This window comes from Pteropus alecto, unplaced genomic scaffold (genome assembly GCF_000325575.1).
Source record: "Pteropus alecto unplaced genomic scaffold, ASM32557v1 scaffold155, whole genome shotgun sequence".
NCBI lineage: Eukaryota > Metazoa > Chordata > Mammalia > Chiroptera > Pteropodidae > Pteropus > Pteropus alecto.
Genome location: NW_006438113.1, coordinates 13,253,019 through 13,280,570, shown reverse-complemented (window position 1 = coordinate 13,280,570; position 27,552 = coordinate 13,253,019). Strand labels below are relative to the sequence as shown.

At 49.0% G+C, this 27,552-nt stretch overlaps 1 protein-coding gene across 5 annotated transcripts in view; it reads left to right on the top strand.

Moving 5' to 3' along the window:
- The window catches only part of ADAMTS14 (ADAM metallopeptidase with thrombospondin type 1 motif 14), a 77,607-nt gene that overhangs the window by 13,539 nt on the left and 36,516 nt on the right, over positions 1-27,552 (top strand). For all 5 annotated transcript variants that reach the window (XM_006915545.3, XM_015592164.2, XM_015592165.2 and 2 more), the window contains exons 3-4: positions 11,833-11,986; positions 18,109-18,299. In XM_006915545.3, the coding sequence (XP_006915607.1) occupies positions 11,833-11,986; positions 18,109-18,299 (345 nt within the window). The remainder of the gene's footprint in view (positions 1-11,832; positions 11,987-18,108; positions 18,300-27,552) is intronic.

Below are 27,552 nucleotides of genomic sequence, written 5' to 3'. Positions count from 1 at the left end.
TTCCTGGCAGAACTCACAGCAGAGGCCAAGGTCTGGGGGCAACATGAACACCCATGGTTCCAGGTACAGAGCAGGTCCCATGTGGCTATGGTGGGGGGATTTTTGTTGCTAATAAGTATAAAAGGAAAACAAACAGAGCTTGACACCAGTAAGTGCTGGGGTGGTCTGAAGCCACACTCTCTTTCTCTGGGGTGATGGTCTTGGCCTTCCTAACTGATCTCCCCGCTTCCATCCTGGCCTTCTGCCATCTCTTCACCAATGGCAGCTAGACAGTCTTGTTAAATCCAAGTCCCCCCACAATATTCCTTGGGGAGCAGGCCCTGGTCATCATCTCTCCTCCTGGTCCTCCTGTGACCTTCTTTGCCTCTTCTTCTGATACCCCTCCTCAGATACTGCCAGCGCCTGCCCCCCATCTCCCTCAGGCCTTTGCTCAGATGTCACCTTCTTAATGACATCTTCCCTGTCTCCCTTATTTAAAATTTCAACTCTCAGTTCTCTCTTCTGCTTAATTTTTCTCCATGACTATTTTCATGTGGTATGCCATATTTTTGCTTATTGACTGCCTGTCTCATCCCTTGGCAGAATGTTAGCTTCAGGTGAGGAGGAATTTTTGGCTGTGTCCCCAGCACCTAGAACAGGGTCTGCTCAGTAAATATCTGATGGATGAATAAATGAGTAGCTGAATAGTATTGCAGACAGAGTTTTAGGAGGGGCAGAATTGCAGAGATGCATATAAACACGTAAAGTGAGTTGGGGACCTGGTGAATGGCCCGAGTGGCTGGGATGTTGGCATTGTTAGTGACTGACGGGCCTTAGCACAGACAAGCTTTGGTGAAGGATCTGAGTTCTAAGAAGTCCAGGAAACGTGCTAATGGTGCTGGGCCCCAAGCAGGATTAAGGACAGTCCAGTCCATGGCTCATTTGTTGCTGCTTTCTAGCGATTGGTGTGCTCCTCCCCGCTGTGCAGGGGAGGCGGGGATGCCTGAGGGCCTGTGTCGTCAGGAGTCACTCATTAGAGCTGGGCCTGACACAGGAATTCAGGTGGTCAGGTTCTCTCCTTTCCATCCTCCCATGCTCACCCAGTTCTGTAGGGAACCTTCACCCCGCCACCACACAGCCCTCATTTATCGCTCACTACAAACCTGCCACGCGTCAGACTCAGTGGGAGACATTTTACAAGCATGATCTCTTCTGGGGGAGGCATGGTTTAAAACCAAGTCAGCCTTCCTCTGGGCCAGGCTGATGGATCAGAGGGGAGGCCTGGCTGGGACAAGTGGCCTGCTGGGGGCTGGCCCTCAGCCGTGGGAGGAACTGGCTGGGTCTTTTGTCTAGAGCTTCCCCATTGTCAGCTGGCTTGCTTCTGAGCTGTAGGGTTCAGACTTCAGGGCTTTGATGCAGGCGGCTGCTTCTCAGCTCAGGGCCTGGCGGCCACACCACCTTCTGGCATGAGAGGACTGCTTCCTGTCTCCTCGTCCTAAAGCAGCCACCACTGCTGAGGCTCCAGGCCAAGCAGGGAGCCAGGCAGAGCTCCCAGCCCAAGCTTGGTGGGCTGTGGTGGTGACAGAGGGGGAAGCCTCAGAGCCTTGGGCATGGGGAATGGAAACTGGGGGTGGTTGCCAGCTTGGCAAGGTCTGCCCCTGACTGTGGCTGGGCTCCAGGGCGGGGGCTTGCGGCAGAGGGGGAGTTTCTGATGTCCACTGTGTGATGCCCTGCCCCTGGGCCAGCACCTGTGCCACTGGGGGCGGGGGCTCATACAAAGTGAGCAGCTTCCCTTTAAGAGCACTTATCAAACTTGAAGACCTTAGCAACTGTGTTCTCCAGGGGCCAGAAGACAGACTCAGTCTCCGCCTTCATCTTCATCATCATCAGCATCATCACAGAGGTACTGGCCTGGGGTCATCCCAGCTGGAGTGACCATGGCATCATTGACTTGCCACTGGCCGCCCAGCAGGTCACTGCCAACTTCCCCCACCTCCCAGATCCCACCTTGCTCAGGGCCATTTCGTCAAATTATTCTTCACTCATAGTGGAGTTGCACTTTCAGAGGAGAGAGTGGTCAGGTCCTAAGACAGCGCGCAAGCCACAGATCATGTGTGGTCCAGATGGTCCTTGGTCATGCGTGCGTAGGGGATGCTCACGATGGGAGAGGTACGCAGTAGCCAGCCTCTCCAGACACTGCCCCCGCCTCGGCCAGGGCACACACTTATTCCCTCTCTATCTATCTCGCCCATGTCCTGCATTATGATGAACTCATTCTGGTCTGACACTCCATGCTCCTCGTACTCTCTGTGAAACATGGATGGTCACTTCCTTTGAGGACCGCTGCATTGTTTGGAAGTTTCCAGGGTCTAGATCATTGGTTCCCAGCCTTGGCTGCACATCAGAATCACCGAAGCCGCTTTGAGAAAATCCTAATTCTTGGGCCCCACTCACTGAGATTTGATTCATTGGTCTGGGGTGTGGCCTAGGCGTCAGAAGTTCTGCAAATCTCCCAGGAGATCCTAATGGGCATCCAGAGGTGAGACCCACTGCCATAGCGTCCTGGAAAAGTCTGTTGTGAGTTCGATGGGAAAGTTGGGGTCACTTCATGGGGGACCGGGAGAGGCAGGTTGAAGGAGGAAGGGAAGAAAAGGCCACCACCCTGCTGTGGGCCGGGCCTCAGGAGCGGCATTCCCCTTCATTGTTTCATTCCATGTTCCCAGCAGCTATTTGGCTTCAGATGTGGGAACTGAGGCTTGGAGAGAGTCCGCATCACCAGCTGGGAAGACCTGGGCTGGCGTGGAGCCTAAGCAGCCTCTACACCACTTTGCAGGGAGCTTTGATGACAGAAGAGAGTTACATGTTGTTTGTTTCTTTTTAAAACTTCGTTTAAAAATGATTGTTATCCAGTTATGACTTACTCATTGTAGCAGGCAGATATTCTGTGTGGGACTGGCTTTCCTTTTCAGACAGGGGAATTATAAAAAAGTTAGAAAAGACCTAAAAGTTTAAAGAGAGGGAGTTACCTACGATTTCACCTTCCAGAGACAGCTCTCTGACAGCCAGGTGACTGACTTCTTTCATTTAGCAAAATATTTTCAAGCTTCATTCATGTTATAGCATATATCAGTATTTTATCCTTTTTTATGGCTAAATAATATTTCATTGTATGATATACCACATTTTGTTTATCCATTTTTCAGTTTATGGATGTTTGTTGGCACATGTTCTTTCTCACCTTTAAATTATCCCAAGCCAGCCAGTTCTCTTGGTAAAGACTTTTCCCCTTCAGGATGCTTAATCACTGTTTTTTTTTTCTCAGGGATTTCTTCCTGGTTACAGGCAGGGGATCTAAGCAGGTCAAAGCTCGGTCACAGTGGAGCCAGGAGTTAGAGACAAACTGTTTTGTGGTTCTAGCATGCTGCTCCCAGCACTAAAACCACAGGATCCCTTCATGAGCCACCAGGGCGGAAGGCACTCTTTGAATGACGGTCATATGGCAGCAGACACAAACACATGCATAGTCCTTGCTTCCAGGTCGGACCAGTCTAAGCGTTTCATGTATATTTCTCAGAGCAACCCCATAAGATAGATGTGTTGTAATCCTGAAGCACAGGAATGTTAATAACTTGCCAGGATGACATGGTCTGAGAGTAGCAGAGCCCAGATTCTGGCTCTAGGGTCTCTGCATTGACCCACCGCATGTACTATATTGCTTCTCCACTGAGAAGGATTCTTGCTGCAAACGGGCTGGGCCCAGCAAGACCTCAGTAGCCTTTCACCCAGCACCTCCCAGGGTCTGGGACCTGCTTCCTCGTGTTTCTTGCGAGTCTTTAGCCTGTTCTGGGAGTTCTGATGCTGCCCATGTGGGACATGGCAGGGTGTGCCAGTTGAGGACCAGCCTGACAATTCTCAACTCCATCCTCCAAGGGCTCGTCCTCCTGCCTGTCTCAAGGCTGCAGCTTGGGATGAATCAGCTTTCAGACTTTCCTTGGCTTGGGCCCAGGCCCTGGCAGCCCAGTCTCCAGCAGAGCTCCTGTGGCTTGTGGCTTCCCCATCAGGTTTGAATTATATGGAGTCTCAGCATCCGCAGGCTTTCATCCCAGCCATGCTGACTCATGCTTTCGTGGTAGCGGGCTGCCTGTGCTCCTTGTGTGTGTGTATCTGTTGTCTGCCTGCACATGTGTGATCTCTGTGTGTATGTTGTCTCCATGCATGTGTGTGTATCATCTTCATGTGTGTATCACCTTGGTGCATGTGCATCTCTTGTTTCCATGCATATGTGTCATCTTCATGCATGTCTCTCATCTCCCTGTGTGTATGTCATCTTTTTTCACAGCTTTATTGATATATAATTCACATGCTATGCAATTTGCATATTTAAAATATATGATTTAATGAATTTTTATCATATGCACAGAGTTGTGTAATTATTACCGCATTCAATTTTGGAACATTTCCACTATCTCAGAAAGAAACCCTGTACCCTTTAGCTATAAGCCCCGTAATCTATTACCCCAGCCCCAGCAACCACTAATCTACTCTTTGTCTCTATAGATTTCTCTATTCTGGACATTTCATATAAATGGAATCACATAATATGTAGCTTTTGGTGACTGGCTTCTTTCATTTAGCATGTTTTCAAGATTCATCCATATTATTGGCATATATCAGTTCTCCATTCCTTTTCACAGCAGAATAATATTTCACAGTATAATATACCACATTTTGTTCATCCGTTCATCAGCTGATGGACATTTGGTTGCTTGGTCATATTGTAAATCCGTTTGATATTTTGAGGAGCTGCCAGACTGTTTTCCAAAGTGTCTGCATCACTTTACATTCCCACCAGCAATGTACAAGGGTTTCAGTTTCTCTACATCCTTGTCAACACTTGTTATCGTCTGACTTTTTGATTCTAGCCATCTTAATTGGTATGCAGGGATAGCTCATTGTGGTTTTGATTTGCGTTTGGGTGAATGAGTTCAAACATCTTGTCATGTGCTTGTTGGCCATTTGTATGTTTTCCTTAGAGAAATATTTACTCAGATCCTTTTCCCATTTTAATATTGGGTTGTTTATCTTCTTCTTATTGAGTTGTAAGAGTTCTCTATATATTCTAGATACAAGTCCCTTATCAGGAGAATAGAGGCTGGTCTCATGTCTTTTTGCACACCCATCAAGCCTAGCCAGCAGTAGATGCTTCCTGAAGACCTAAGGACATACTTAGGTGGGAAGGGATCTGGGCTACCTCGAAGTCCTGACAGGAGTGGTCCCAGGGTGTGGAGGTGTTAGTTGGGCCCCTCACACTTGTCATGAATCAGAGACAACAACCCAGTTGAACTGACTTCAACAGAACCCTGGGCCTATCTCTCTCCTCGATTTTTGGCTTGAGTAAAAAGGAACATTATGGTGCCATTTGCTGGGATGGGGATGGCAAGGGAGGAGTAGGTCTGCTTTAAAGTTTGAGGTGCTCCGTGGAGGCTCAGGGTCTATATCAAAGAGGCTAATGGACAACCCTACATGAATTCTGGGAAGGGGAGCGGGCAAGGGCTGGGGATGGAATTTGGGAGTCAGCAGCAAATAGAAGGTGTTTAAAGCATGGGATCAGGGGGAAATCCCTGCAGAGCATGTGTGACTAGGGGAGCTGAGCAAGACCCAGACAAAGAAATGATTGCTGTCTCTGGCCACATGTGGTCACGGGTGACCCTGATGAGAGCAGTTTCTGGAAAGTGGTGGCTCTAGAAGCCCCTGTTGGGTGGGGAGAGGGGAGGTATGAGGCTTGGAGGTAGAGGCCGTGAGTGTGGACAACTCATTCTTCTGTGGAGCAGAGACCTAGTAATAGCTGGGCTGGGCTGGGCTGGGCTAGGCTAGGGGAGAGGGAGGGCATTTCACAGATGGGAGATCCCTGACTGTACTTATGTGTCAGTGAGAACGATCCAGGAGAGGGAGCATGGTGATGTTGGAAAGAAGGGTACTAATTGCTTGAGCTAAGTCCTTGAGGAGATGAGAAGGAGGTGATTTTGAGCACTGGAAGTGCAGAAGGAGAGGAAGAGCATAGCAGTGGGAGTTTAGAGGGTGGTGGGAGTTTAGGGGAGAGCCTGCCTGATGATGTCTGTTTTCTCCTTGAAAACAGGAGAGGGTGAGGGTGAGGGCAGTGTTGGAATTCTACGCCATTGGGAGAAGTGGAACACAAACATAACTGGGAGGTGCAACAGAATCCCCAGCATCATGCTATGTGAGAATTATGGCTGCTGATTTCAAGTGAGACCAGTGGGCAACATGTGTGTTTTCCTCCTCGGTGTGTGGACATGGAGTGGTTGCCTGGTTGGGTTGAACCAGGGCAGAGGCTTCTCTGGAAGAATAGGCTGGAGGGGACAGTGGGGAGAGTTATGTATGTTTGCACAAGAATTATTATACACCAAGAAGTCCAAGGTGGTAAGAAGGGAAGTGAGGACTCAGTGGGGTGAGGATCGACAGTTATAAAGTGGTCTCTATAAAGTTTAATAATAACTGGAGCCAGAGTACTAGAGTTAGGTGAGCAGGACGGTGGTGGAAGGCAAGCAGATGGCTGCAGTCAGGGTTTCCGAGGTTAGAGCAGGTGATTCGGTCTAGGGAGGGGTCTCGGGAGGGAGCACGGTGGCAGTGGCTAGGGATAGAAGCAGGTTGCCGGGTTGGGGTGAAACTGGTGCAAGCCATTTCTGATTCACGCTCTCAGTGGTGTGCATTATCCCAGCCTCCACTTGCTGGGTTTTCTTTCATTTCCTACAGTGCAACAGTTTCAAGCTGAATTTGTTGGAACCCTAGAACCTGAGACAGCACAGCTGGCAGTAACGCCTTGTGATGAAATTTCCAGAACAGGTTCAGGCCCGAGAATGTGCTCTCCTTGGGAGGTGGTGGGGCAGTTGGGTTGGAGGCGGCTGCTCTGCCCCTTTCTCCTCTGGGAGGCCCCACATAGCCCAGCCTTAGAAGGGGAAGGAAGGGGAGACCTGGCCTATCCCTCAGCTGCCTCCACTGGAGTCACCATATTGAAATGCTCCTTCCTTCTAGGCATTCGAAAAAGGTTAGCAAATCTGAGGATGCAGCAAGGGGGCTCAGGATCCCCCATTCCCAGAGAGCCTGCAGTAGTCCTCTCAGAGCCAAGCTACTTGCTCTTGCCTGGACCCCAGGCTGGGTCCTTGCCCATTGTCTCTGCACCTGACTTAGCACAGATGGGACCCTGCCCTTGTCCAAGCCTGGACTTCCATGCTATTCAAGGACGCATGTTCCTGTCTCTGGGATCTCTCCCTGAGGCTCCCCTGGAAGTTGCTTTGTTGGCTCTTTGTACCTTTGCCTCCCAATTTACATGCAAGAACATGCGATTTTAGAATAAACATTTATATACACACACATACATACTAATTCCAAAATAATATGGCTTCGGTTACCTTTTAAAATATTTGGGACCTTACCCTGATGATACCTACCAGTGACTAACTGAACTTGCTCAATTATGACCCATGGCAGGGCACAAAGTGATTTCTAAGCCAGCACCTACCTCCCTGTCACCATGTCACCAAGTCACCATGGTACAATGTGACTGTTTCCTTCATTTGCCTTGGAACTGCACCCTAGATGTGGGGACTTCCCCTGCCAGAGGGGAAGCAGGACTGGAAAACCTCAATTAGCATGGCCCGGAGGCCTGTGCCTTTGCAACCTTTAAAACAATGTCGCAGCCATATTGGAAAAGTCAAACAGGTTCCCCACATCAGCCACTCACCTCACAGGAAAGGCCCCTCAGAAGCAGTTTTATTAAAGGGTCTACAGCTTGGCTTAGGGGGCCAGGCCTGCTCTTTGGAGAGCTCCCATTCGGAGAAATGCCTGAGGACTTGTATAATATGCGGCTCGATTGGATGTGATCAGCTATTTTTGTTTTTGTTTTTATTGCATGAAGAAGTTTTCTAGCATATATTTTCTACTTATTTATTGTTTCCAAAGGAATACGGGTGAAAGCAGATAGGGCTGACATTTCTTTTCCAGCCTACCAGAACTTATTTTCTCTCCTTTCATGATTAAACAGAAATCGGATTTAATTGTAGAGCTTTAAAATTAGCCACCACTTTTCAGAAACATAAACATCTCATAAATTGAGAGACAGGAGAAATTCGGAGAGGAGGCAAAGCCAGAAATTTCCCGTTGCCAGTCTATATGCCCCATGTGGGGCCTGGTTCCCTGGTCAGGGCAGAGCTGGAGGGGATTGTGGACCAAACCGTTCATGGTGCAGGTGGGGAAACTGAGGGCCGCTTGGGTGGAAGTGGCCCAGCCTGCTGCCTGATCTGATGGCCGAGCCTGCCTTCCCATCCCCTCTCCAGAAGATGGGTTTCAGAGAGCGAGGGGTCTCTTAGGCCTGGACAAGCACTGCCTGTCAAGGCCAGACATGATGTACAAAAACGGACAAGGGAAATTGCGGGGGAGGTTCTGCCTTTGATTCCAGAGTGGGGGCTGGTGGGACCTGCCGTCAAAAGAGGCTCAAAACTTATTTTCCGGGACTTGTGTCTTTGCACTAATCAGTTGACTGGGGTGGGGAAATAGGATTCTTGAACTCTTCTCTGGGGAGAGGCCTGTGGGCGTAGGGGCTGGACCAGACTCAGGAATCCTGGGACTTCTGCTTCTGGTGAAGCAGTGCTGGGGGTGTGAGGAGGATGGTGTGTAGGGTGAGAATCCTTTCAGGCTGGGGGATGGTCACCTGGGGAGTGGGAGGGCTCTCCTCATTCTCACGCCATGGTGGGAGGTAGACTGGCTTCCATGAGAATGCTTTGCCCAGAGGTAGGAAGGGACCATCCTGCTTGCTCTGCAAGGTCAGACCAGACCAGAGGCCTCCAAGGGCAGAAGCAGGGCCCAAGAATGGCCTGAGGTAATATAGACTAGTGGTTAAGAGTCATATGGGTTCTTGTTCTGATGCTGTCACTTATTTGCTGGGTGACTTTGGGCAAGTTACTTAACCATTCTGAGCCCTGTTTCCTCATCCATGAAATGGGTCTAATATCTGTGATTACTAAACAGGGTTCTTCTAAAGATGGAATAACATATATAAATATAAATGGCAGGTATTGTTATTAATATCAGTGACAATAAGACTGTTTATAAAGGGTGGAATGTAGGGAAGTATGTTTCAGCTCAATAAAACATTATAGATGTCCTTACTCAAATAGGTTTTATCTTGAGAGAATGAGCACTCTGTCACTAGAGGCATTTAAGCAAAAGTTAGAAGTCCCCTAACTGGGGTTGTCGTCGAGATATCGAAGCCTCAGACTGGGACAGGCATGGTGATCTTGCAAAGCCTGTGTGATCCATGATCGTGGGTGGGGGCGTGGAGGGTGGATTGCAAGGTACTGCCTTCCAGCCTAGCCCCGTGCAGTGCAGATTATTCCGGAGCCTGTATCCCTCATATGAGGCACTGAGATCTGGTGTCCACGTCAGATCACTGGGCAATGAGTCAGGGAGTGCCAGATTTTGAAGAATCCTCCTTGTGCAGGTGGTTAACTAATCTCATTATGGGGGAAGGCCATGTGAGATGCCCACGTGTGCAGGTGTGTCTGAGTGGGGTCTTCTGTCCCTGGCCTGGAGAATTCTTCTGCGAGGTTGCTTCCAGAGGTGTGATGGGCAGAGACAGCAAAGGCTACAGCCTTCGGTGAGCCAGGGTTTGTGTGCCTTTGCCTAGATGAAGCACAGGCCTTCTGACTTGTGTTGTGAGGGTCTCTTGCTTCGCTTGGCTTTGAATGAGGCAGGAACAGTCCGCCTAGGTATCAGAGAGGGGTATGGAAAAACGGATGGGATGGGTATGGGACTTGGCTGAGAATTGCTTCATAAGCCCCTGTGGCAGCAGAGCTGCAGTAGCTTTAGGGGGATTGCCCTGGGCCCTCTTGACCCACGGCCCTTGTGTTCCTTGGAAGATAGCCTTCCTTTGGGGCCTCTGCTGGGCTGCAATGGCAGAGGCCCTTCAATATGGCGATCACTTGTCCAGGTCCAAGCTCAGCCTCTGCCCATGAGCGCGAATGCCTCCCCAGTCCTCTACTTGGCATAACTCTTTTGGCTCAGGTAGGTTTTTTTCTGCCACCCTAATGGTTCCTTACTTCCAGGGCCTGCCCCTGCCATAGTTTGTCATGGGCCAGTATACTTCCCTTGGGACCAAGAGGGTTCAAGTTGAATGTTTGACTGCTGTAACTGAGAGCCTGATGGATACCTGTCCTTCATATATACCTACCATAGATAGTACCGAGCACATGTGGCCACCGTCTGCTCCTCTGTGGGCCCCTCCCTCCAGACGATGAGCAACTCATAGCCAAAGGCTGGGCCTTATTTATCTGTATCTCTCTGGGCACATTGCAAGTGCAAAAGTAGAAGAGTAAAAGTGCTTCGAATGAAAGGAGATGTGCACAATGTAAGGTTTGAAGTTGACGTTTAGCAGACTTGAACTTCTGCGTATAATTGAGTATTGCCTCATAAAATGGTTACCTTGGGAAGCCCCAAACTTATTCCAGTATAATGCTGCTATTTTTCTGCTAGAATGTTTTTGGCCTCCTGATTGGGTCTGTTTATGAGGCACAGAGGGCAGCCATCTTGGTTTTGATCCAAAATGGTGTTTGCAGTTTGATCAACAGATCTAGCTGGAAGGGACATGCAAAAGATTGGCTGCTGCTGAAAGACTTAGTGATGAGTGCTCAGTAGTAGGTCTTGGAGGGGGTTCCCTAGGAAGCGATCTCAAAACAGGCTGAAGCTGCAAAATCAGGGGGGTTTAGTTTCATAAAGTGGCTGCTTTAAAAAGAAGTGGCTGCTATTTCAGATGGGGAAGTTTCCAACAGATTTATAAAAATGATTCCTTCATTCACTGCTTTGTGTTCACAGCTGTATTGCCAGTGTCTGGAGCAGTGCTGGTATGCAGTAGGCATTCAATAGATATTTGTTGAAGGAGTGAAGGAATTCAACAAATTATATTTGTTAAGGATTGCCTACTATTTTCCAGGCACTGTGGTAGGTGGGTTGGTCTTACTACTTTATAGACCTGACATGTGCATCTGGGGGGTGGGGGAAGGGGGTACTATGCAGCTACATATACATTCACACACATCTAGCTATAGATTTCATTGCCTCTGGGATTACTGCCTTCATTGTGACCTAATAACATATTGGCTGGGCTTGGCCAAGTTTATATGTTTTTATTTCCAAGGCCAACACTTGATTTTTTAAAAGGGAATATTTTGATGCGGGCAGAAAATTAGATTGAAAACAGAGCGTGCACTCCTGGGGCACTGTCCTGGCTTGTTTAACGTCAGCAAGCAGCTGCTCTCCCTGGCTTGCATACACAACATGCTTTAAATCTGAAATAATAGCACTTTGTACTGGAGTGGAGGACCAGCTCCCACTTTTGGGATAATTAAGTTTTACTAATAGGATTTTCCCCTCTTGTCTACTTGTAGGTAAAGGCATACCTGCATGATAGTGGTTGTGCTTTGGGGTGGAATGTGGTGCCCTGGTGAGTGTGCATAGCCCTCATGGCCAGGGCTTTTCCGCATCCCCCCACTTTAAGCGCTGGAACCCTCTGTTTACGTGAAATGTTACATGGAACCCCATGAGTGCACAATACAGTAAAAGTGAATCTGCTTTGCTTGAGGTGGCCATGGCTGTCTTGCACAGCCTCTTTTCACCCCTTCCCAGTTGCCTCTGGATCCCAGAGCTCCCCAAGGCCCTGGAAGAAGAGCCCGCATACGTGTGGTCACGCACGTGTGCATTCACAACTGCTCACCTGTACTGTGCCATGTGTTCATGCTTCTTCTCTCTCCCCTCTCCCTCCTGCTCACTGCGTGCCTGGTTCAGGCGGGCCTCATTCGTACAGACAGCACTGACTACTTCATTGAGCCCTTGGAGTGGGGGCAGCAGGAGAAGGAGGCCAGCGGGAGAACACACGTGGTGTACCGCCGGGAAGTCCAGCAGGAGTGGACGGAGCCTGCTGGGGACCTTCACAATGAAGGTAGGCCGTGGGCAGGGCCCCGAGCTCTGCTTCCATTCATATCTCTGGGGTGTTTTTAGGTGACTTCTGGCCTTAACCTTTCAATGTCTGGCTTCACTCTTTTCCTCTGTAAAATGGGACTAGGTCATGTAGACCTACCGTACCTGCAGAGAAACCGCAGTGGATTTTAGGGGCTACTGAAGCCGGCCATAGTTGGGGACCAGAGGAGCTACTTGAGCCCCCTAAACTATGGTCCTTGGGACTTCAGAGGTTTCTGAGGGGTTCATTGTTGCTTTGCAGGGCTATTTCTCTGCCAAAGTAGCAGGTGAAATGGCTGCTGTTAGCTCTTCCCCCTAAAAATCAACTCAACCCCTGGGCGCCACAAGAAGGACATTCTTAGGGCACTCATAGGGAGACTGCCTGGTGTCAGGGCATCAGGGTCAGCTTGGTGTCCACTAGACTACTTGTAAAACCTGTCTCCAGGGTTATCTACTGTGTGACCCTAAGCAAGTTACTTAATGTTTCTGAGTCACATTTTATAATCCATAAAGTGGAGCTGATCGTTGTTCACCTCTAAGGTTGTGTGATTCAGTGAGAGTGTATATAAAAATCCCAGCTTGGAGCTTGGCAAGTTCCTCTTATTCCATTATTGTTATTAGGGTGGCCACTGACATGTTAGGGTGAAAGCCCTTGAGAACAGGGGTGTCCCTGTACCCTGGTGACCAAAACAGGAACCTGCATACCAGCATTACTCAGGACCTGTGGTTGAGCAAATGAAGCGGTAGATGCGACACGTGCCAGTTCGTAGTCCAAGTTAGCCTTGTCATGAAGGTTTTAGCCAAGAGGACATGAGAAGGCCCTGGGTGGAATCAGGCCATGAATGACCACATCCTCCACCCAGGGCCCTGGCGGGGTTGAGCATAGCGTGAAGGAATGCCTGAAAACCAGTTGTCCCCACATACAGTGCCTCCTCTGAAGCTCAGAAGAGAAGCTGCAGCGCCAGGACTAGCTGAGAGGTGGAGGGCTCTGCAGGCCTGGGGTGCGGGGAGGCGGGGGCGAGTAGCTGGGCAAAGCCTCGAGGGCTGGGGTGGATTGCAGGGGCGGGGTGGTGACTGGCACCGTTCCTTCCAATGTAGCAGAGAAGAACAACAAGGCTCATAGGGCTCTGTTTTATTTGAGCTGATTCCGAATCGAAAGGCCATAAATCCCCTTTTGGGGAGAGACCCTGGGGAGGTCCTGCACAAGGGTCTGAGCCCGGAACCAGCCAAAGTTGTGTGGAAAGCTGAGACTGCTAAGCTGGTGGAGTTGGAGTTCAGGCCCAGTAATGGGGATGTGGCTTGCCTCATCAGGCTGCCGCTGGAACTCCTGCGGGCCTATGGGCGATGCCATGCCCTGGGCCCATCTGGGTCCTCCTTAGAAAGACGAGGGGCAATGGAAGACTTTCTGGACTCTTACTCTGTTATTTTAAGACTAGCAGTGAGTCTGAGCCCAGTGTGTGGAGAAGCGTTTCTGGTTGTGCCTGCCACCGTTTAACATCCTTGAAGAGATGAAACGTTTTACCTCACACCTTCGGGTCTATTTTTTGGCAGACAGAGTGATGCCTGAGTGATGCCTGGGCCAGCTGGTCAGCACCTGCTTAGCCACAGTCAACAGGCTTTTGAGGAATGTTCCCCAGCTTGAGCACCTTCCCCATCTCCGTCCATCTCCATCCTGCCTGGTAGTCAGCCCAGCTCAGACATCCCCTTCTCCCGGATCCCTTAGCCCCATGGATTTCTCCTGGGACTGTCCCTTCCTCCCAAACAGGCCAGGGTGTCCTGGAGGACAGATACCAAGTCTTAATGATGTTTATGTCACTCACATGAGCTCTGCTCTCCCATGGGATATATCCAGCTTTCTTGGAGGAAGGAAAGGAAGCATCAGAAGATCCATCGGACTGATGTTATGGGTGAGCTGTGGCCTGTTGAGGGGCCTCCTGCCACCTGGGCTCCACTGTAGAGATGGCTGATGTGCACCAGTAAACTTGGGGGGCAGTGGGGACTCTTCCCCGTGGCTCTCAAGGTATGGCCTTGGCTACTGCTTTCTGAAGAGAACATACATGCACCCATACACAATCACACTCACCTATATATATTCACTCACCTACAACCCGCAGTCACACACTCACCTACACACATTGGCTCACTCACATAAAACACACCCACATACTCACCCACACACTTACACAGTCACATATCTTGTATGCTCACACTTACACAGTCACACGACTCACAAATTAACACACACTCACACTCATTTACACATACTAATACCCATTCATACATCCATATGCATAGTCACACACCTCACACACTCACATAGTCATACAACTCACAAATTCACAGTCACACAGCTCACACTCACACATACCAACACCCATTCACACCTCACAAATTCGCACAGTCACACACCTCACACATTCACATACTCAAGTTCAACACACTTTATCCGCTCACATACCCACAGTCACATACCTCACACACTGATACTTGCCTACTCACATATACCCCACATTTATACTCACCCTTGATGGGCCCCAAAGAAGAGTTAAGTGATTCTTTCCTCAAGGGCTCTAGTGAGAAATCTAAACCACTCTGAGTCTGGGAGTAGGAATTCCTTTGGCTGGACCTCAAGGTGTGAGCTGGCCCTTACCCCGGCCTCTCTGGACTTCCCTGTGGGCCCTGCCTTGGCCTTGGAGGCTGTTCCTGGATGTTCCCATACTTCTAATGCTTTCCTTTCCTTCCTTAACCCACAGTCCTGTTCTCTGTCAACCCCTTTCCATCCTCCAAATCCCTCCCGAGGAGGGAACTGGAGTCCAATGGGCCGTGTGTGCCTGTGGCCGGAGTTCCCAGCTCTTTGGCAAGAGGCCAGGGCTGCCAGACACTGGGGCAGCTCACCCCATCAAGGCAGCCCGCCAGGCTGGGGCTTAGGGCTGCTGCTTTTTTTTTTTTTTTAATTGAGATAAAACCCACCGTTTTAACCACTTTAAAGTATACAATTCAGTGGTTTCTCACTATATTCACAGTGTTGTAGAACCAGCATCGCTATCTAATTCCAGAACATTTTTATCATTCCATAAAAAACTCTGTGCCCATTCATAAGCAATCCTCCCATTTTCCCCCTCCTCAACTCCGTGGCAATCACCGATCTACCTTCTGTCTCTATAGATTTGCCCATTCTGGACATCACTTATAAATGTAATCATATATGTAACCTTCTGTGACTGGCTTCTTTCACTTAGCCTCTAAGTTTCATCCATGTTGTAGCATGTATCAGTACTCGACTCCTTTTTATGGCAGGTTAATATTCCATTATATGGACATGCCACATTTTGTTCATCTAGTCATCTGTCGATGGACATTTGGGTGGTTTCCATTTTTTGCTATTATGATCATGCTGCTGTGAATATTCGTGTGTAAGTTTTAGTGGGAACATGTGTTTTCAGTTTTTTGGGGTATATACCTAAGAGTGGAATTTCTGGGTCCTACGGTAATTTGATGTTTAACTTTTTGGAGAAACTGCCAAACTGTTTTTCAAAGCAGCTGCATCCTTTTATATTCTCTTAGGGCTTCTTGGGTGGGCTTGTTGAGAGCTTCCCAGGATCCTGCTGCCCCCGTCCCTCCCTGCTTTGAGGGTTACCTATTTCTGGCCTGAAGGACGTGAGACACATGGAAGAGGGTGTTGCTTGGAATATCTCCAGGGTCTATGGCTGATGTCAGCAGGCCCTCTCCAATTCCCCTTGCCATTTTTGCTGAGAGAGAAATCAGAGTGGGCCTTGATAGGGTGTGATGATGAGACCATAGAAGATTTGGGTGTGCATTTTGGGCTTTCTCATTAACTTGTTGTGTGACCTGCGATAGGTCAGGTAAGCTTTCCGAACCTCCTTTGGCAGACCTGGCAAGGAGAGCTGTGAGAGGTCAAGTGCCACATTTCCCTTGCAGTATGTAAACCTCTGGGTACTGCTCACGAGTTGGGAGTGACTGTTATTTGTTCTCCTCATTCCACGGAGAGAGTCTTGCTCCTTCTTCTCCCCTGCTGAGGGTCCTCTTTTCCAAGAACCTGCCTGTGGGCTGTCACTGTTGGGCTCAGGAGCCAGGGCTGCCAGGAGCTCCTATGCAGTGTGACTTGCTGAGAGAGACACACTGGCTGTGATGGACCAGAGGGCCAGCCCCACTTCTGGTTTTTACTGTAGGCCAGTGGCCACACATCTTTTCAACCCTAGTGCTTACATCTAGTTCTTTCTTTCCTTTGCACCATAGCAACACTAACCAAAGAGAAAATAAAAAGACAGTAGCACTGAGTCCCATGGTTCCCTGTTGCTCTGTCCTCAGATTTTAGTTTCTAAAGTACCACGTCAATAGAAACTTAGAGACAGAACTTGGATCTTTGCAAAGGTACCTGTTGATTCGTCCCTGAGGCTCACCCACACTGTGGACGGTGCCTCCACATACTTGCTTACAATCGGTTTTGCAGGTGCACTGCCCTCTGCTCAGGACTCTCTGTTCCTCCTGTTCCAGCAGGTTGTCTCCTGCTCCCTGTCTAGCCCAGTTGAGAGAGGCTCCTGGAGGCTCTCCTCCAGGAGCCTCTCTCAACTCCCCGCTCCTGGTTTGGGTCTCAGTGCAGAAGCCTTTCCTAGTCAGTCCTACTCAGCCCTTGACATCACTGTATTGTTACAGCCTGATATCTTATCTGTCACCTGCACTGGGTGGTAGGCTTGAGGGCAGGGCCCTTCCTTAATCACCCACCTACCGCCCAATCATCTCATAAGTGTGGGACCCCTCCTGCAGCCACATCCTTGGAGACATGCTTGGATTGTAGTTGTGGCATCTTTTCAGTTTCAGCTCCTAGCTTATTCTCTAGGGAATTCTCAAATAACTGTGGATAAATTAATGTTCATGGAAATCAATGGTACAAGTATCAGAACTTTAGGGTAGGATGGCAAGAAAGTCATTTAGTGTTAAGACTTTGATTGAAATCTTCCTGAGAAATCCCAGGCTCCTGTCCTGCTTTCTTAGCTCTTCCTTCAGTGTCTTCATGCACCACCCCCTCCACTGCCCCAACAAATGTTGCTCCAGTCTTTATTCAGGCTAAGGTGTGAATGACTGATCATTGCACTTTCAGTTACCTTTCCAAGTAGCGATATAGATGGTGATGTTTCAATGCATGGTCTTTTGATTCAGACAGACCTAGACAAACTACTTCGAACCTCAGTTTATTTACCTGTATAATGGGGACAATAACCTGATAGAATTGTTGTAAGGATTGGATCAGGTTAGGTTAGATTAGGTTAAATTAGAAGTCGTTGCAAACGAAGGTACAGGGGCCAAATATGGCCCACCACTTGTTTTTGTCAATAAAATGTTGTTGGAACACAGATACACTTGTTTGTTTATGCATTGTCTATTGCTACTTTTATGCTTCCACAGCCAAATGGAGTAGCTGAGACAGGGACCATATAACCCACAAACCCTAAAATATTTATTATCTAGTTTACAGAAAAAGTTTGACAACTCCTATATTACATAATGTAAGTTAATAAATCCTAATAAGATAAATATTTTGCTTGTAGCCAAAAGGCCACTGTGATGGTGAAATTTTGGGTCGATGTCAGTGATTGAGAGGGATTTGAAAGTCATAGGGCATACTCCTGCCTAAATGTCCTGCATAGGCCACAATAATGTCACAGTTTTTTCCTTTATCAAGATGTTTCTACCTACTGCCACTTTTGATTTTTATAGCAAGCTTATAGGGCAAGAGAGCAAGGATTATTCATCTCCATGTCACAGGAGAGGAGATGGAAGCCTGGAGGAGTGAAAGGGGCTGAGGCCAGGAGGCACCGTGAGACAGGACCGAGTGGAGACTGGGACCCAGACCAGTTCTCACTCCTCTGCTACTCATTTTCTCAAAGACTCAGCCATGTCCCTGTGCCAGGAAAACGCTTCACACTCGTGAATTCCCTGCAAAAGAACAAATTCTTATGCTACCTTGCCTTACAGAGGCGGAAAAAGGGGCACATGTGATGGGGGCAGGGATGAGTTGACTGGCAGTGTCACAGTGACAGCCCCTTATGTGGATTTGACCTCAATCTCTTCCCATCCTGTTTCCAGCCTTTGGTTTGGGTGACCTTCCCAACCTACTGGGCCTGGTGGGGGACCAGCTGGGCGAAGTGGAGCGGAAGCGGCGACATGCCAAGCCAGGCAGCTACAGCATCGAGGTGCTGCTGGCGGTGGACGACTCGGTGGTACGCTTCCACGGCAAGGAGCACGTGCAGAACTACGTCCTCACCCTTATGAACATTGTGAGTGTCTCCTAGTCTTGGGATTGGGGGGCTGGGTTGGGACCCACCAGGGCTGATCTGCGTGCACAGTTTCTCTCAGGCCTGGCATTTTCAGGGTCGACACAAGGGAATCTCTATTTGCTCTATAGTCCAGCTAGACAGCAGGTTCTGTGGTGAAACAGGCCGAAGCTGGTCTGACATCCGTCCTGGGCTGTAGCCTCACTGCAGCTGTCCATGCCTGTGCTGAGGTGCCCACAGGTGATCTACACTAGCCCCTGGCAAGCTGGAACCCTCGGACAGTGGGTTCTGGACTTGGATACATTTAGAACCTAGGTCCAGTGTGACCAGGACTTGACTGAGACTCCTCATCTAGAGAAAATGCACAATCTCAGGCTGGGAGCAGGGCCGGTGCTATCAATCAGCTGGGGGATCCCAGGCCTCCAGTGTGAGCCTTGGGTGTTCATAGAGACCTGACAGTCAGGGAAAACAGGATCATTGGCAAATTTGGAACTGGTGAAGCAGAGAACTGTGCTGTCCAAAGTGGGAGGTGGCCAGTCAGCTGCTGCTGGTGGCTCTTGTGCAGAGATAGAGGGCTCTTTTGTCACAGAAGGGCCTGCATTTCAAGAAAAGTCAGAAATGCCATTGTTTGTGTTTTTTAAAAAACCTTTATTGGAAAATTTAAATCCAGTTATCTAAGTGAAACTGACAATTTTTAAATGTTAAAATGAAAAAAAAAAAAAACACTGTGAATGCTAAACAGAACATGCCTACATGCCACATTTGGCCTATGGGTTTCAGGTGGTCACCTCTGAGCTAAAGGGGCAGAGACAACTGAGACCAGAAGGTGAAGGAAGGTGAACATGTCAGAGGTGGACCCTGTACTGTTTTTCTTCTGGCAAGAGGCCTTTGTCAGAGGTGCCTGCAGCTGTGGCTCTGGGAAGGTTGGGGACCAGTCTAGGTGCAGGTAGGGCCTACGGTGGAAATTGTGCAGGCTACAGTTAGCTGCCGGAGCATGTGGGCAGGACCACAGGCCCTCCTATAGAAAGCTGGGTAGACGGTGACATGTTGGGGGTCAGGCCTAGCTCAGCATGCTGGGGTGCTGTGGAGTCCAGGCAGGAGGAGACGAGCAGTGGAGTGGGTAGGCAAATGCCACATCGACAGGAGACAACAGGGCAGGGCCTTCACCTGTGAGTCTGCAGGTGACTCAGCTTGATGGCTCATCGTGAATGTTTATACAGAACAAAGAGCTGAGAAGGAAAATTTTATATATATATATATATACACATATATATGTATATATATGTGTACACACACACACACACACACACACACATGGTGTGTGTGTCCTGAAGAATTTAAATGGGGCCCCTTTTTAAGGCCAAAGTTTCTAGCCCTGCATGAGCCTCTGCTGGCCTTAAGGTTAGGGTCCTCTGACCTGTGGCCTATGAAGAAGTTAGCTAACTGAATTCTCATGAAGACCAAAAGATGACTGTAGGTGGGCCAGGGCTGGCATAGAACACCTTACATTCATTCTAACATAGACAGTTCTTGGAGGCCGTGATGGATATGCAGCTGATCACCGTACTGCATAGAGAGGAACATTAATGAACTGGTCAACAGCCTGGGCTTTGGGATCACACTGTCTGGCCCTGGCCCTTCCTGTCTTTTGACCTTGGAGGCAAATTACTAACCCTCTCGAGTATCTCTTTCCCCACTTTTAAAACAATGTTAACAGTACTTACCAAGGTTTGGGGGAGGATTAAACAGCAGATAGCGTCGTAACAGCATAAGCTCTTAAGAAGTGGTGGGTGATAATAATACTTTCATGAGGGGCGTTGTAATACGTGTCTGGGAACTCAGCAGTCAATGAGCAGAAGTGTCAACCTCATGGTCATGCCAATCCCCCTGGAAACATTTGTAGGATAATAAAACTGTGACACCGCCTATGCTTTCTGAGATCCATAATCCCGCCACAAAGTAGGCCAGGTGGCTGCCAGGAGGGCATGCAGCCAACGCATTTTTAGCTGTGTTACCTTGTGCGAGGGACCTACATTGCTTAGGACTGTGTAGGTTGCAAATGATGGAAAACCAACTCAAACTAGATTATGAAAAACAGGGTAATTTATTGGCTTGTTGGCCTAAGAAATGCCCAAACCTGTAAAGAATTTTTATAAGATTTTATTTGAGTCAAACTGATAACAATTGCCAGGAAATACTCCAGAAAAATGATAGCTTTTTCCCTTCTCTTTGTGACATCCTAATTCTAACTTTTCTGCGAGACAGATTCTGGCCATTTGAACATGAGGCTGACTCCTATAACTCTGTGGCCAGAGACCAAAGAAGTTTTCCCTCCAATTCCCAGGTAAAAATCCCTGGGGCAGGACTCTGATTGGTCTCACTTTGGGTCACATGACTACCATTTGGACCAAGCACTATGTGTCAGAGAAAGAGTTAGAGTTTCCCAAAGAAAGAGAGGGACTGAACATAGGCATGACCACTGGAGAAATTGTCCTGAGCTGGCCAGACACCCTAGTTTGTATCTGCTGCAATATTTAACCCCTGAGAGCCTTTATTTTTTCATAATAGTATCTGCTATTGGCTTTGTTGTGAAGGTAAATATGTATAAAGTGTCTAGCACACTCCTGGCACACAGTGAGTACTCAAGTACTGTATTCTGTCATTTCCGGCCATATTATTTGTCTGAATGTGTTTAAATAAGCAGTTCTTTGTCTAAGTCTCAGATGGTGAGCTCCTTTAGGGTGAAGATTTTGTCTTCTACTTTACTGAACCCTGAAAGCACACAGTACCGTGCCCGACACCTGATAGGTGAATGGTAAATGTGGAAGTGAATGGTGTCTATGGGAGAAGGTGCCAGCTTCCACCTAGATGGGAAAAGGGGAAGGCAGCAGATTTCTGTCTGCAATGCCAGCATTAAGAAAAGGGCAGGGGTAGAAATCAGCTCCAATTACAGGAACCACAGGGAGAGGAAAGGCTGCCAGAAAGTCTGCCTGCTTCCACCTCTTCGTTCGGATATTAATTCTTCTACCCCTTACGTAGCATATGGTTTGAGATCCAAAGAGCGAAGGTTACCATGTGGGCTGTTTAAGAAAGAGAGAGAGAGAGGATGACTATGCTATGAACACACTCATTTTGATGATGTACTTGACCACCCATCCAGGCTCTATAAATAGCTGGCCCAACCTAAGACCACACAGCTGACCACACAGCTGAGTACTAATCCCATTAGTGGGAGAGCTGCGTTGCCCCAGGAACCAGCAGGTGGAGAAGGAGGAGGAGTAGAAGAGAAGGGTATTGGGAGCCTCGGTCCTGGGTCCAAAGCTGGGGTTGGAGACCCTAAGAGTGTGAGTCTGGCCCAATTCACAGCCCTAGAGCCCTTCAGTTTGCTAAAAGATGATTTTCAGAAAAAGGTAAAATCATAACTCTCATGCAGAAATAAAAACGAGTGTGTGTTAAAGATTTTGCTCTACTCGCTTATCAGTGAAGGAAGCAGTTGGATATTATAACCTGTTCAAAAGAGAACTCAAAAAACAGAAACATTTATGGATCAGAAACATTGAAATGAATGTACAGATAGAAACAATATTAGCTTTTTTACAGATAGAAACAATATTAGCTTTTTCTGCAGGATGGAAGGGAAGACAGAATTGGCCTGTCTATAGAAGAGATTTTGCATTGCTATTAGTTATCTACAGTGCTCTCAGTTGTAAATTAGCTTCCTAGAATCAGATTCAGATGAGGCCCAAAAGTGTGCCGTAGACAATGCATAGCTCCCATGGGAGTTCAAATTTTTATTCTCTGAGTGTAAGGCCTGGACTTGGTCCCAGGTAGAGAGTCCTTTCCATAGATGGCAGGGTACCTGGCTGCCCATCTGACTTACAAGCCCATCTTGTTCCTGGAGCTAGAGGGGTTGCAGCCTCACTCAGGAGACACCCTGGATTCTAGCTATGTGATACACCTAAGCAACTAAGTGATGGTACCTTCCCCCACTTTACCTCCCCTCCCCCAAAGTTAGCCTCACCACCACCTCTGTCTTTCAGGATTCTGCCTGGGCAGTAGGATGTGGAGAGAAGACCTAGAGTTAAGGTAGTTGAAGATGGGCAGTCTGAGGAAGACCAAAGTCCCTTGGGCCATGTGCTTCATTCTTTCTAGCATCTTTTAGAACAGAGGTCCCCAACCCCCAGGCTGTGGACCGGTACTGGTCAGTAGCCTGTTAGGAACTGGGCCACACAGCAGGAGGTGAGCGAGCAAAGCTTCACCTGTATTTGCAGCTGCTCCCCAGCGCTAGCATCACCGCCTCAGCTCCACCTCAGATCATCAGGCATTAGATTCTCATAGGAGCACCTGTCTCTGGTCCCAAAAAGGGTGGGGACCGCTGTTAGAGAAACCCTCCCATCTGAGTGCCTCCATTGAGCTTAGCTTCTCCTTAAATGGCTCTTGGTTAGAGTGAAGTATGAGCAGGTCTGCACATTCTGGAAGGGTGGAATGGGCTTCCTGGAGCCCCACTTCTCAGCTGGCCCCACCCCCCAAGTCTTGGCTACCATTTATTCATATGTTAAGAGTCAGGTACTGTGCTGCCTTGGTGCTAAGCATTGGGCAGGAGGCGGTGGTTGTTAGTCAGGGCTCTGCGGTTGTAAGTGACAGAGACCCAACTCACACTAGCTTAAGCCAAAGAGGGGATCTATTGGAAGGGAGCACTTGACAGTGGCCACGGAGTTGGTACAAGAACTGTGGGACAGGGCAGCACCAGGGACCATGGGTGTAGGGCCTCAGGCCCATTAGGACACTTTCTCCCTTTCTGTCTGTGCTTAGTGATACAAACTGACAGGAGACAGGCTTTCTCCCCATGGTGGGAAGCAGGGATACTTGCAACCCCAGATTCCAACACTTCTGTTTGTAGGACCCAAAGGCAAAGGAAACCTTCCTGCTCTCCTAGGGAGGATTGGCCTGAGTTGGGTTATGTGGCTGTCCTAGATTAATTGTGGTGTCTGGAGGGTTGGCTTGAGGCCTCCAGGTGGAGCCTACCTATGTGTGTAGGGGTGAGTTAGAGCAGGATCTGTTCCTGGAAAGTAGGCAGGGAAGCTTACAGGCAAAAGGATAGCTTCTACAGGAAGGGGCTCAGAAGGAGTGGAAAACATAGTCCCTGCCTCAGAGCACTCACACTGCTGTGTGTCCACAGACAATTGCAAATGACATTACTGTAGAAATCATTGGAATCATTTTTGAGCAACCACTGGGAGTCAGACTCTTTATAAATGTGACCTCATTTACTCAGATTTCCCAGTAATCCCGTGAGGAGTCTGAGTATCCCGGCATCCTTACACGTAAACTGGGCACAGAGAGCTGGCTCTACTCGCTGGTCTCCTGTGGTCAGCCATGGTGCTGGGATCTGAGCACTGCTCTGTCAGCTTCAGAGCTCACCCTCTTCCCACAGCCTCTGCACAGAGGTCTGTAATCTCATACCAGGTGGTGCTTTCTATGGCTGGTGACCCAGGTGAAGAGGGAAGAAGAACTACTTTTCTTATGCTCTCTTAGGTTCAGTGTCTAGGACCTGCATTTTAAACTGACAAAAGACAAATTAGCAAGAGAAAAGAGTTCATTTACTTGTGTAACGTGTGTACCCATGGGAATGATCAATGATAAGTAACTCAAAGCAGTGGTTAGAATTTGGGGCTTATATATCTCACTTAATGGGGAGGGGGGAGAAAAGACTTCTGCAGGAAGAACAAATAGGTTTCTTTAGGAAAGACAAATGGATTTTTAGGGGAACAAATGAGAAATAAGAAAATTTGTGGTACTATTTGTTTATACAGGTGCAAGAAGTCTTTCTGTCTTTTTTATGGCCATGAAATTCCCCTGGGGAGGGGATTTGTGGTAGCTCATTTCCCAGAAGTTGCTGCTTTGTCAGATAAGGGAATTTCTGAGAAGGGTTCTTTCTGCATCTGTTGAATCTCAAATGACTTCAGCTTAAAATAATCTTTATACAAACTCTTTGGTTCTGAGTGCTTCCCAGACAGGCCAGGAGCAGGAATTCAGGAGTGACCTAGGAAATGAGTGATTGTATGTGTGTGTGTCCTAGAAGGGCCATGACATTGTGTCAGTCCCTGAAGCTCCTGCTTAGGGCGGAAACCAACTGTTGTGGATTCTGGGCTACTGTATGCCCTTGGCAAGGCCCCCACCAGACCCACTGACTTGTCTCATCTGAGCCCCTCTAGAGAGAGGGTCCTGACAGGGTTAGCTCAGGTGACCTGGAGATTGAAGGGGCTGCTCTTAGGGGCCATGACAAAAGGTGAACCCACTCCCGAGATGTATGGTTGAAGGCAGAGAAGTTAGGAAGGTGATGCCGAGGGTCGACAGGATCTTGTTTCCCAAGGAGAATTTGGGGGCTCCCCTTGGAAACTGGAAGAGGTTTTTTGATGAATCATACAAGGAGCTATTTTTTCTGTCGAGCAAAGTGGACTTTTGGAACTGGCTATTTCACCGCCTTGCCCAGACTGAAATATGGTTCGTTCAGAAGGGTCTTGTTAAATCTCTCAGATCTAGAGCTATCAGAGACCACATGGATGGTGGTGGGGAGCAGGTGGGAAGTTCTACTAAGTTATTGAGGTTTGCGATGCAGAGGCTAGTCATCCCCAGCCCCTGGTGTCCCTCCTCATGTCCCTGGAACTTTACAGTTAGAGGAGAGTAAACCCATGACTCGTTCTAGCTCTGTTGGGCAAATTAACACGTTCTGACTTCTGAACTTTGACCTCTAACCTGTGACTCACAGCCTTCCGCTTTGTCCTCAGCAAAGACTGTGCCAGGAGGGCCTTCCTTGGGGACTGCTGTTTCCATAGCCTTGGTTCTACCTTCCTTCACCCATCAGAAGGTAGGTGAGGAAGAGAGTAAATGTCTTCTCAGGTTCTGGAAGGCTCTTCGAGGTTGGTCTTCTGCTCATTGTTAGCTTGCCCTTGTGACTGTGGGAACAGAAAGGGTCTTGGATGTATGAGGGGTGCCGTTGAAGCAGAGCTTCCCATAAGGGTGGCCCATGGAGTTGAAATGGGCTGCACTTAGGGAGCTGTCGCCATGGAAACCTGCTGCTGCCACAGTGGGAAAGCAGGCAGGTGGCGGTCTGACTTGCCCGCCCATGTTCCGGCTCTTGGAGGTAAGCGGATGGGCGGCTGACAGCCTCTCCCTCCCAAGGGACCAGCAGCTCATCCTGAGCATTGTGTGGGAACTTTAATATGGCTGGGATGTTTAAAGAACTAATTCCCTCAGGGATTTCATGAAGCCAGTAAAAAGGGTGTCACTTTGCTCTCCCTTCCATTGCCAGCCTGTCTGTCTGTGACCATTTCTGATCCTGATTTCCGGGGCCAAGGCGGCCTGGCGGGATCAGAAAGAGATCTGGTTCCCAGGCTGGATGGTCCCATTGTGTTAACTCAGGGAGAAGGGGGCAGAAGCCGTTAGTGAAAGACTCAAAATGATCTAATCAGGCCCTCATCACCGCTGCTCCCAGGGGCGTCCTGCCTCTCAGTTTTCTTTTGCATCAACCCAAGTTTGTGCTATAAATATTCATGTAGCTCCAGATGTTGGGCAAAGACTCCCTTCTCACCTCTCCCTCACGTGCTGGTGGGCGCTGCATGGACTTGTCTTTGTACCTCAGTTTACCCATTTGTACTGGGTCACTTTTCTTAAGGCTTCTTCAAATCTCAGGACTAGGGAACCATTCGAGAGCTTTGAAACATAAGGGCAGTTGTAGTCGGCATTGACAGACAGATTCCCGTTCCTGAAGCTTTGGTCTAGTCGCAAAAACAAGCCTCAGTCCCATGGAATAATTTGGGAACCACTGAGAGCGGTACCGAAGGAGCTTAGAAGAGGCAGCTGTCCCTGTGGACTGGGGCAGAGAGGACGGCTTTCTGGTGGGGGTTGGAGCTGAGCCAGCCTTTGGCAAGGTGAAGAGCAAGCAGGGGAAGTGTGAGGGTGGCGGGGTAGCATGGCAGGGTTGTGGAAACAGGAATTGGAAGGCAGCCCTGGGTGTGTGGGGAGGTGATGGAGGCCTGCAGAGAAATCTCAGGGACTTAGCTATGGCAGGGTGGCCCATCGGGCAGTAGCATGGGTTCTTGTGTGGAGAAAAAGTATGAAGAACAGTGCTTGAGCGTGGCACCTGAGGTGGATTTGGCAAAGGAGAGGATGGACACCAGAGGCCAGCTAAAGCTGTGACGAGGCAGTGGAAAGACCCAGGAAGCAGGGACTCTTGAGCTATCTAGGATATCTCAAATATCACACTATCATTCCAGCACCTACCACATGACAGGCACAGGGCTGAGAGCTTCACAGACGTGCTCCTTGAGTACTCACTGTGGCCTTATTTCGGGCAACATTCCTTGAACCTCTGTGGCCCCAAGAACCCAAGCAACTTGCACAGAATCTACATAGCTAATAAGTGGCGAGTCAGGATTTGAACCCAGATCTGTCTGATTCCAAAGTTTGTGTTTTCCCCGTACTGCGGCTGCGGCAGAACTTGGGGCAGGCAGCTCTGGGGAAATGGGAGAAGGAGGTCCCTGGGCCTGGGAGGTGGGAAGAGTGCTGCCCCTTAACAGAGGAGCCTCTGTCTGAGATGGGTCTCCCTAGCAGAGTTAGGATCCTGAAGCTTCGCATCCTTCGCCCTGTGGCCAGGCCTGCCAGCTGGGGGTACGGCAAGAATTAGTCACTGTCAGGGACTCTCTCCTTACCCTGGGGTAATGCATAGAATCTCTGGGGCAACGACTCCCTTAGACATGAGTCAGGTACTGTGCTGCCTTGGTGGATGTGGGGATGTGGGGCTTCCCCTAGGGCCTGGAGCAGGAGCAGAGGGAGGATGAGAAGAGACAAAGAGGCCCTTCCATTGGTCCTCACAGAGCCAGTCTGCAGCTGCACCTCTCTTGGTAGCCTGTCCTTCTGGGTGGAGGGCTCCCTGCCTACCCTGCTCCTCACCCCACCCAGTCTGGCTGACACTACAAAGGTGTTAGGCTTGGTTGTTAGGGATATATTGGCTGATGCCTCTGCAAGAGTCCTACTAGCTCTGACCTGCCTCAGGGCTTCTCTCCAAGCACTGAGGTCTCTCAGATGCCCTGCTTGGAAAAACTTGGTGCCCTTTCTAGACCCAGACGTTTGGGTGCAGATGGCTGTCAGACCGGGGTCTTGGTGGCCTCGGCCTGGAAGGATGGCATGCTGTTGGCACATAACAGGTGTTAAATATTCCTCATAAAGGCTACTTGGAATACCACAGAACCGCCTT